This window comes from Camarhynchus parvulus, chromosome 2 (genome assembly GCF_901933205.1).
Source record: "Camarhynchus parvulus chromosome 2, STF_HiC, whole genome shotgun sequence".
In the NCBI taxonomy this organism is placed as follows: Eukaryota; Metazoa; Chordata; class Aves; order Passeriformes; family Thraupidae; genus Camarhynchus; species Camarhynchus parvulus.
Genome location: NC_044572.1, coordinates 4,619,761 through 4,630,000, shown reverse-complemented (window position 1 = coordinate 4,630,000; position 10,240 = coordinate 4,619,761). Strand labels below are relative to the sequence as shown.

At 47.1% G+C, this 10,240-nt stretch overlaps 1 protein-coding gene across 2 annotated transcripts in view; it reads left to right on the top strand.

Annotated features, from left to right (window-relative positions):
* Nucleotides 1-10,240, top strand: part of PLCD1 (phospholipase C delta 1) — a 58,895-nt gene that overhangs the window by 44,838 nt on the left and 3,817 nt on the right. For both annotated transcript variants that reach the window (XM_030943873.1, XM_030943872.1), the window contains exons 9-12: nt 6,101-6,262; nt 7,550-7,706; nt 7,995-8,111; nt 9,818-9,996. In XM_030943873.1, the coding sequence (XP_030799733.1) occupies nt 6,101-6,262; nt 7,550-7,706; nt 7,995-8,111; nt 9,818-9,996 (615 nt within the window). The remainder of the gene's footprint in view (nt 1-6,100; nt 6,263-7,549; nt 7,707-7,994; nt 8,112-9,817; nt 9,997-10,240) is intronic.

The window sequence follows — 10,240 nt, the reverse complement described above, 5'->3', positions numbered from 1 at the left end:
GTGAATGATGTGAAAAACCACATACAGGCAGCACCAGGGTTGTAGGGAGGAGCTGCTGGTGGGTTCTTGCCCTTCTGTCCCAACCCTGCCAGGGCCCCTTGGCCCTGTCCCTACATCCCAGCTAGAAATGCTGCCAAGTCACAGTCCTAGAATGAGACTAAAACCGCTCCCACTGTTGGAACTATTCAGTGTATCCAGGTGTCTGAAACCCCTACAGTTCTTTGTTCCTTGTTTATGAGGACAGTGGCTTTGGGCATTACCCACAAATTTTGTGGCAATGTGGCTTCAGGTCCATCTGCACATCTCTGTTTCTCCAACCTTAGCCCAGCTTGTCTGCAGTGCATCTTCCTGCATAAGTTCTTGAGCTGAGATTCCTTCAATCCTCTAAACCCTCCTTCAGTAATGTGTTTCTTCCCCTTTTCCTGGAGATTCTCTTCATCCTCTGGTGCTGCTCACTGCTGGTGCAACACCTCAGTTTGCAGCTGAAGGACATGCACAGATGCAGATGTGACACCAGTTAGTGCATCTGATCTGCACATCTCCTCGGGAATGTGAACATGTTATTCCTCACAGCTTCCAGAAGTCTGCAGAGGTGGATAGCCTTGTTAGGAAAATGAATCCACAAACACCAGAGGTTTGTGTCCAAAAAGGAGACAGAGGAGTCCTTTTACTTTATTCCAATAAAGGGAGAGGCCATGGGGCATTCCCCTGGATCTCTTGAATTTTTGGAGGATGCAGCCTCCTTTTTATCCCAATTTCCTGGCTGCATTTCCCTTCTCTCTTTCCCCATTGGCTGAGGTACTTGAGAGGTCCAGACTTCCCAAAACACCTGATACCAGAGATTCCCCTCTAATGTAGAACCCTCCCTTTTCATTTTTAATTCTTACAGAATTTAGGGATTTTTCTTCTCCATTGTTTCTTTAATCTTTCAATGTCTAATTTCATTTTTCAGCAAACCTGTATTTTATTTGTAAAAGCAAATACCTTTTTCCATTCATCAGTCAGTGGAATCCTTCCCATTGTTTCTTTTATGTCCCAGTGCTGGTTTTATCTACCAGCAGACCCACAGCTTGTTTGCAAAGACAAATCCACTGTTCCTCTCATCCTGAGGGTGGGATGTCAGGAGGCAGTGCTGACCCTGTGTATCTGTGTACCTGAGCACTTCACTTGGGGCTCCTTTGGAGAAACAGTCAGAGGAGTTGGAGGTGTGGTCTGCCTCCTCCTCAGTGTTTGTCCAAACAGAGGAGGAATCACACCCTGGGAGTGTTTGGATTTCTCTGTTGACTCTAAAGGAGGTGTTGAAGCCACAGAAAGTTTGTTGAGATGGATCACTTAACAAATCCTCCATTCCCACTGAGATGAAAACTGGAGCTCAGACCTTGCTGTGGCTCTCAGGTTGCTCCTAGGGGCAGGAAGCTCTCAGGTGGGATAAACCTGTGTGTGCAGATCTTTTGAAATCCTCTGCTCATTACAGCTCTGCTGCTTCTGGTAAAATCAGTGCTTTCCTTTAAGATGGTTTCCACATCCCAATGTCAGAACCATTTCACCTGCAGAGCTGAGCTTGTTCAGTGTGCAGTGGAAGAGGTGGGAGAGCAGATGAGCTCTACTTCAGGGGGACTAAGGAATGCCATTTTTAGGGCAAGAGTTGCATCTGTTCCAGCAGCCACTCCACTGTGTATTCTCAGTGGAGTCCAATGTCCTTGTAGCCCTTCCTGAGGTTGCACTGCACCTTGGGCTTCCCACGGACAGCTGGAATGGCTTTATGGTCTACTTGGAGAACATTTATTGTGTATTTCAGCTATTGCTTCCTCCTAAGACAAGGGATCTGCTCAGCAGAGCTGAACTGATGAGCTGAGTGTGTTTTGCCTCAGGCTAGAAATACTTAGTATCACATGAAGGGGAACCAGGAGAGATGGAGCAAGGGCACGTGTGTGTTTGTGACTGTCTGTATCAGCTTATTTAAAACCTCATTAAAGAAGATAAACTCTCAGATTTAGGACTTTGCTTCCTCTGCAGGGGGGATTCACTGCAGTGCTACTACAGGATAGCACCTTTTGCAGGAATGGGGATGAAAATGCCTCTCTTTGGGGCGAGTCTCACCCTTTTTTCTGACAAATAAGCAAACGGATCTCCTCTGAGTTAGGTGGGACATGGCCTGCTCTCCCTTGTAGGCATAGGAGCAGTGTCCTGTGCCCATGGGGAGCATCTGCACCACACCCAACGTTTCCCAGAGGAGCCACAGGCTAGACAGGATAACAGCAGCACTGAGGACCTGCTGCTGGCAGCTCTGGAATGGGTTGTGGTGAGGAGACACAGTGGAGGCTGTGTTGCTGTGCCTTCCCTCGTGATGTTCTTCAGCCATGTAGGGGTTGGGCTGTGCCAGGAATTGCACCTCCCACTTGCTGTGCAGGCTGAATGGGAGTGATGCCTTGAGAAGGCTGACCTAGAACAGAGGCTACACAGAGCTAAAGAATAAAGTAGGCATTTATTAAATGGCCTCAAGGATACACCTGGTGCAGTACAAGACCCCAGCCCAAAGTGAACCAAAATGGTCACAAAATGCACGACTGCTCACAGGGTCTCTCACTTTTAGAAGTTCTGCTCCATTTGCTTCTTGGAGTTAATTGTCCAATTACAGCTGCAGATAATGAAGTCCCATCCTTCTTGTTTTCTCTCTTCAGTTCATGGTCATGCTCTTGAGCCTGAAACTTGTATTGGTTGTCCTTGGTGCTAGAGAAGGAATTGTTTTGTCTCCCTGCTCTGTGCAGAGAGCTCACCAACACTTAATATGAAGCTCAGAACTATACACTAAAGTAGTACAGAATCTGAAAAACATGGAAGCTAAAACTTAAGGCATCATTTCCCCCCTTCAGAGGCTTGACAAGATTTAAAAAGCTTAATTACCTGCTGGTAATTAAGAATCAAGTGGGCTGACCCAAATACCTTATCCTTAGTTCTCCACTGCTGAGCTGTGAGGGGAGGCAGTAACATTTTTTGTAGGACATTAGAAAGGAGAGGCAGATAATACATTAATTACCAGGATGGTATCTGCAGCCTGCAGGGGACAAGAGGGGCTGCTCTCAGCTTCTCCTGATGCCTTGAGAAGGCTGACCTAGAACAGAGACTGGACAGAGCTAAAGAATAAAGCAGGGATTTATTAAAAACCCTCCATGGATGCACCTTGGGCAGCACAAGAGCCCAGCCAGGGCTGCACCCAAGATGAACCAAAATGGCCCCAAAATGCCGCGGCGCTTCCCGGGGTCTCTCCCTGGGATCAGTTCTGCTCCATTTGCACCTTGCAGTTCATTGTCCCATTCCAGCTTTAGCCCCTGCAGTCCCACCCTGCTTGTTTTTCTCTCTCCAGCCCACGGTGTTTGTGCTCTTGGGGCTGAGATTTGGATCATTTGTCCTTGGTGCCCAGCTGGAGCAGGAATTGTTTTGTCTCCCTGCTCTGTGCACAGAGCTCAGCATGCCCTGATATGAAGCTCAGAACTACACACTAAAGCAGCACAGAATCTGAAAAATATAAAAACTAAAACCTGAGGCATCACTCCTTACTGTCCCCAGCGCAATCCTTCCAGGCTTGTCCATCCCAGGTGCTAAGCAGAGCCTAAAAGCTCACCCAGACCTGGATTTTGTGGTGGAAGAACAGAGTAGAGCTGGGTGTTGAGGCAGGAGGGTGGGAAGGGACATGAGAGCAGCAGGCTGAAGTCAGGCTCTGAAGATGAGCCAACTCATGGCTCATCCATCAGCCATGGGTGTGAAGAAGCAGAGCACAGCCCTGCCTGGGAGGACGGGGTGGGGATGGGGAGGAGGATATTGCTGTGCTCTGAATGCTCCTTCTGAGTGACAGGGAAAGTGCCCCACTGTAAACAGCTCATTTATAGCTGAATAAAAATGCTCTCAGCTGCTGCCTCAGGGGCCAGTGTTGGATTTCTGCTCAAGCCCAGCTTCATCCACAGCTTTGCCGGGTGGTGAGGAGTGGGGCTGGTCTCTGTAAGGACGTGATGCAATTTGCTTGAACCCACAAAGGGTGCAAAGGGGGAATGGTGTGCTTTGAAAAGGCCTGTGTTGTTTTATAAAAGATTCTTGGTTTTTCACAGTCCTGTCATTTGAATGTGGTGGGGTTTTGTTGCTTTTTGCTGCTGCAGAAAGGGTAAATATAGAGTGTTGCTGAGGAAAGGGGAATGTGCTACACAGACTGAGGGGCTGCACTGGCTAATTCCAAGATAGCATTTTTCTGGAATAATTTGTACCCTCCAAAGCCAGGAGTACCAAACACATCCAGGTGGCAGCAAATCTGTTCCTGGAAGCTGCCAGGCCTAGTGGTGCTCTTGATTTTAAGGCATAACCCACACACCTGGAGATCACCCCCAGTCACCTTTCCCAATAATTCTCCCTGCTCCAAACATTGCTGCTGCCTTGTTTGGGCTCTAAGCCATCCCTGTCCAGGCTCCAGCCTTCCTCCCACAGCCAGGGCTTGTGCAAAGGATACATCAGTGGTGAGGGGTTGTGGATTCTTTGCTTCTGTCTTTCCAGAGTCAGGATTAAATGTGTGAGAAGGTATTTCTTGTTCAGATTCAGATGTTTATCAGTTCTTATCTATATCACAGTCTCACAAACCCTGAGTTCTGCAGCACTTCACTCTCACAAACTAAATATGGAGCCCCATCTCTCTCTCTATAAGGCCTTTGAAGGATCAACTGTCCAATTAAGAAATGACACCTCAATTATTTTTACTTTTAACCCAATAATCAACCACCAGTGCCTGCAATGGGGACTTTTTTATCCAATTACACAAAACCACCCAAAGAGGGTGAAGAAGAAGGAGAAGAAGATGATGAAGAAGAAGAAGACAAAGAGGAAGAAGACGAAGACGAAGAAGAAGAAGAAGAAGAAGAAGAAGAAGAAGGAAAAGGAGAAGAAGAAGACAAAGGAGAAGAAGAAGAACAAGAACAAGGACCAGCCTCCACCCCAAACCTCCACCTTGCTCTATATCCATTACTGTATTCTAAACCCTTAAACTCTGAGTTTCCCACCCTGTGATATCACACCCTTCTATTCAAACTCCACACCCACAATCCCAGTTCTATCATTCCATTTTGGAAGCTTCTCCACGGCCTCAGGTCAATGCAGTGTTCTCTTGGGGGTCAGTGCCTGGCAGCACAGAAAGTCTGAAATTCTCAGCAACCAGGTTTCAAACAAGGGCTTTCATGTGAACCTTGAAAGAGGCTGGAGAGAATTAATTCAGCACAGGGAAGGTGCTCCCTGGACTCCCTCTGCACCCAGCTGTGGTGCACTGGCACTTGCTGCTGGTTGTGCTCAGTGTTGTACCATCAGAGCAGGGCCAGGAGAAGCTGTTCCTGAAGAGAAGGTAGCTTTGGAAAGGGTCTGGAAATCCTCCTGAGGCTGTCAGCACTCTAAGGCTTCACCTGCAAAATGCCAAATGTATTAGAATTCCATGTCTGCTGTGCATGAGGCACCTGTCCAGAACTTTCTAACTCCCCATTAAAATGTCTGTGGAGCAGAGGCTGCACTGCCTCAGTCCCTGCTTGGATCTCAAACAGTTTTCAGAGTTGTGCACAGGTTTATAACCACACACTGCAGAGTGAGGGGTGCTTAATACATTTATTAATAAATGTATTAAGTAAATGATAATTAATAAATCTATTAAATAATAGGCCACACAGAGGGGCAAAAATGGTGCCACAAATTTCTTCCAGCAGCCCAGGTCTCCAGGCTCGGCCTTGTTTGCTGAGCAACATTTCAGTCATGGGGGGAAAAAAAAGTCTATTTTAATTGTCTTTAACAGCACAACTGTTCAAGTTGGTTGAGGAGATGGTCAGCTCTATAGCAGAGGGGAATCACTGGGTTCTCTGGGGTTTCAGACTCATGGCTGGTGGTCTCAGAGGCTGGGCAGGGCCCCAGTGTAAAAACAGACTTATTTTTACCTGACTTATTATTACATTATTATTACCTCTGGGTAATAACCAGTCACTGATGCAACTGTAAAAGCACTGGTTACAGCTGAGGGGCTTTTTCAGGGTGGGCCAGAACCTTCTCTAACCACCAGGTATTTTGTCCACTTTTCCCTGTGCAGCAATTGAAAGGGAAGATCCTGGTGAAAGGCAAGAAGCTGAGCAGGCAGGAGGACCCCATCAATGGGAACAACAACCTGGAGGCTGAGGATGTCTCTGATGAAGATGAAGCAGCTGAAATTGAAGATGAATCTGTGAAGACCAAGGTAGAGCAGAAGGGAAAGGTGAGTGAAAGAAGAAATCACTGAGAAATCACTTTTTAGGTGGGTTTTTTACCACACCTAAAGAAATAAAGAAAGGAAAGCAGTTGAAATACAATTTTTCATGTGTTCCCAGCCAAGACAGGTCTCAGTGTGGTTTCAGCTACTCAGCTGGGTTGAAAGGGTGAATTGTTGAAATTGCTGGGGCTGAGGATCCTGGTACTTGCCCAGCTTAATGATCTCTGTCCCAAGCACAAACAGAGATCTTGCATAGCCAGCCAAGCACAAAGGTTGGCATCTTTCTCTAAAATGAGACTGGAGGACCTTGCAGCAGGGGCAGACTGTGGAAGCAGTGGAAAGGCACATGTTCAATCTCTGTCTTATTTCCAGAAATCTGTTTGTCATGGGACAATTGTGACTTTGGCTTTTCCAGTCATGTGTCGGGATATGCCTGCAGCCTCACTGGCTGTTTGTTTCTGACCTGGAGGAGGCAGGGAGGGAGGATCTATGAGGAAGGGGTGGCCAGTTACTAAAGCAATTTGTATGATGATTGCTGGAAGGAAAAGACTGGCCTTTACAGAAGTGTTCTGCCCCATCATGTGAGGAAATGGATTTTTCCAGTGTGCAGGTCCTTGTGAAGCCCATATCTGTCACAGGGTGGCTTCATAGGTGACACAGACACATTTAGCCCCACTGAAGGCAAAGATGTTTGGTGTTACCTCTGTATCAGGACTGATCTACATTTCCCTTTGATGAGCTGCTCACTCTTTGCAGATCTTATTTATTTCTCTGATTTCTAGTCAATAAGGTGTACATTATTTTGACATCTGTCACTTTCTTTTCTTGCCTGATGAGAGCTGGGGACTCTCACTTGCACCAGTGAATGTGGCTGTGGAGTTGGAGTCATCAAGGCATTGTGACAACTTCCTAGTTCAAGGGGGAAAAAAGCCTCTGTGGAGGCCAAAACACCCTTTTATTCCCTTTATTGCCAGGTTTGCATGCCTGGGACCAGGACAGTATGGAAAAGTCATTGCTAAGGCTCTGCTGTAAAGTTTAGCACTTGGAGACAGAAGTGGGTGCTGAAATAGAAATGATCCTGCAGAGAGCAGCAAGGAAGGGGGAATCCTTTTCCAGCCTTTCCTGCACAGGGTGACACAGAGGGCACACCAGCAGCCACTGAGAGTTTGCATCTTTTCCTGGTGGAAGTGGTGGAAAAGAGAAGCCCCAGGGGTGCTATAGAGAAAACACAATTGCCACTTTTGAGCAGAAGAGCAAAACCGCCCCACAAACCTCTTGCTGTCCTGTTTTTAGAGTGACACCTTGAAGCTGGCCAAGGAGCTGTCAGACACAGTTGTCTACTGCAAGAGTGTCCACTTTGAAGGCTTTGATGACCCCAGCCATCCTCGGGCTTTCTACGAGATGTCGTCGTTCTCGGAGAGCAAAGCTCTGAAACTGGCCCAGGAGTCTGGTGAGTCTGTTCTACCCTCCTCTGTCCCTGCCCCCCAGAAAGGGACAGCTGCTGGTGGAAAAGGCAGCCCAAAGACATGGGTTATGACCTCTTTGGTCAAGCATGTCACTGAGAAGAGTGGGAAGACCTTAATATCCTCAAGAAGGGTATTTTTGCAGGTGGTTCCCATTCAACCAGACTTGCCAGGCAGAGGAGAACACACAGCAGCAGCAAGAAGAGATTAAAGTAGCCCCACCACTGAAAGGGATGGGGGGAAAAAATTCTAGTTTTTTTTTCCTGTCTCTGTAGGAACCAGTTTTATCCATCACAACATCAGGCACCTGAGCCGTATCTACCCCGCAGGCTGGAGGACGGATTCTTCCAACTACAGCCCCGTGGACCTGTGGAACGTTGGCTGCCAGATTGGTGGGTGTCTCTGGGAGCCTGGAGGGGGTCACCTGGCTGGGTCACCCATGGCCTGGCTGGGGAGGGGCTCCAGCTGAGGCAGAATCTCAAGCCCTTTGCAGCCAGAGGCTCAGCAGCCACTGGGAGAGACCAGTTTTCCAAATAATGCCCAGTGCTGTGGTGTTGTGAGCTCCCCAGGATAAGGTGAGAGATGAGAATTTGACTCCATTTTGACTCTCAGAAGGCTGATTTATTATTTTATTATATGATATTAAAAGAAAATGATATACTAAAACTATAGTAAACTATAGAGAAAGGATACAGACAGAAGGCTAGAAAAGAATGATAATAAAAACCTGTGACAGACTCAGAGAGTCTGGCACAGCTGGCTGCGATTGGCCATTAATTAAAAACAATTCACATGCTGGGTAAACAATTCACCAAATCACAGTCCAAAGCAGCAAAACATGGAGAAGCTGAAGCTTCCCAGCTTCCCAGGAGAAGAAATCCTGGCGAAGGGATTTTTCATAAAATATCACAGTGACACAGTGACTTCCCATGGACCATCTTCCGTCTCACAAATCCATCAGGAGAGGCTTTTCTGCACATTAATGTGCAAATCCCTGCAGTTTCACTGTCAGCAGAGTTATTGCCATTTAGAAAGGAAGAGGGAGCATGAGCTCCTTGGGTCCTACAGCCATGGTAGCTCCCCTTGCCCTCTCTGGCCTCAGGACAGTCCTTGGGAGGCACCATCAGTTCCCTTGGGGTACAGGAAGGCCAGACCTGAATCCACTATCTGGGCACACAAAATAAGATTTTTTACAAGCCCTGAGTACCTTCAGCTCCCAGGAAAACCAGTGTGCTGCAGTTATCAAAGTCTTGCTGCAGGTGGAAAAATAGGGGAAGGCCTTAAAATGCTCTCAGCCTTCAAGTATCACCAGGTATGAAGCACATGCAACCAGGATAAATTTCTGTGTCTTAAGAGATGACTTAGATGGTGCTAAAGAGTTTAAAATCATCCTTGAGGAAATCAAGGGAGCACTGAGGAGCTGCTGGGTCCATGTGCACTCCCTGTGTGGTATCAGTGAGGCTGTTCCAGGTTTTACATCAATGCCTTTAAAAAAGGTATTGACAAATTGGGAGGAAGACAAGGCATGTGCCTGGTGTTAGGACAGCAGTGAGGCTCAATCTATTTTGGGCAGCAAAGAGGTGATTTGATCACAGCTTCTATGCTGCCACCTGAGGAGTTCAGACAATGAGGAGCTCTCCAGTCCAAACAACAGAGGCATCAATGCCCGTCAGGATGGCAAATGAAAACAGGCAGCTCTGGGCTGGAAAGGAGATTTTATAATGAGGCTAAGTAGCCAGAGAAATGATCTGAGATGGATTTGCTGGCTTCACTGCAGGAGAGAACTCCTTCAGCATAGAAATAAAGATGTTTACCTAAAAGATGCACTTGTTCTAGGTAGCATAAATTCCTTGCAGGACAATTTTTGATCATGGGAAGAGCAGGATGGCTGTAATGGCTCTTCCTGTCTCTGTCATCCCTGAGTGCAAGAAATCCTCAGGGCTGGCAGGCTGTGAGGGTCAGAGTTTACCACTGCTCTTTGAAGCGTGGAAAAGCCAATGTTTATGTCCATGAAGTGCAGTTTCATGTGAACAGAATTAGCATGAAAAGATTCCTATTGATTTCTCTGAGTGACTGAAGTTATTTATTTATGTTGCAGTTGCCCTGAATTTCCAGACAGCAGGCACAGAAATGGATGTGTACCAGGGCCGGTTCCAGGACAATGGGTGTTCTGGCTATGTCCTAAAGCCAGAATTCCTCCGGGATGAACAAACCAAATTCAATCCAAAATCCATCACAGAAGGAACATGGGGGACAAAGAAGAAGCTGCTGCTTAAAGTAAGAATAGAAATTGGGAAACATCTTTGTAACATCCACTTTTTGGGGGGGTGTTTAGGTTGTACCTTCTCCTTCTTCTGGTCCTGCCTTCAGTGTTGTCCTAACCCTACTGATTTCCCTCATCTGGGGGCTCTCATGGACTTGGATCCTCCAGGGATCTCACTCACATGTTTAATGTTGGGTGTGACGGTGTTCACAGGGGTCCCAGGATGAGGGAAGAGACGAGGATCTGACTCCATGTTTC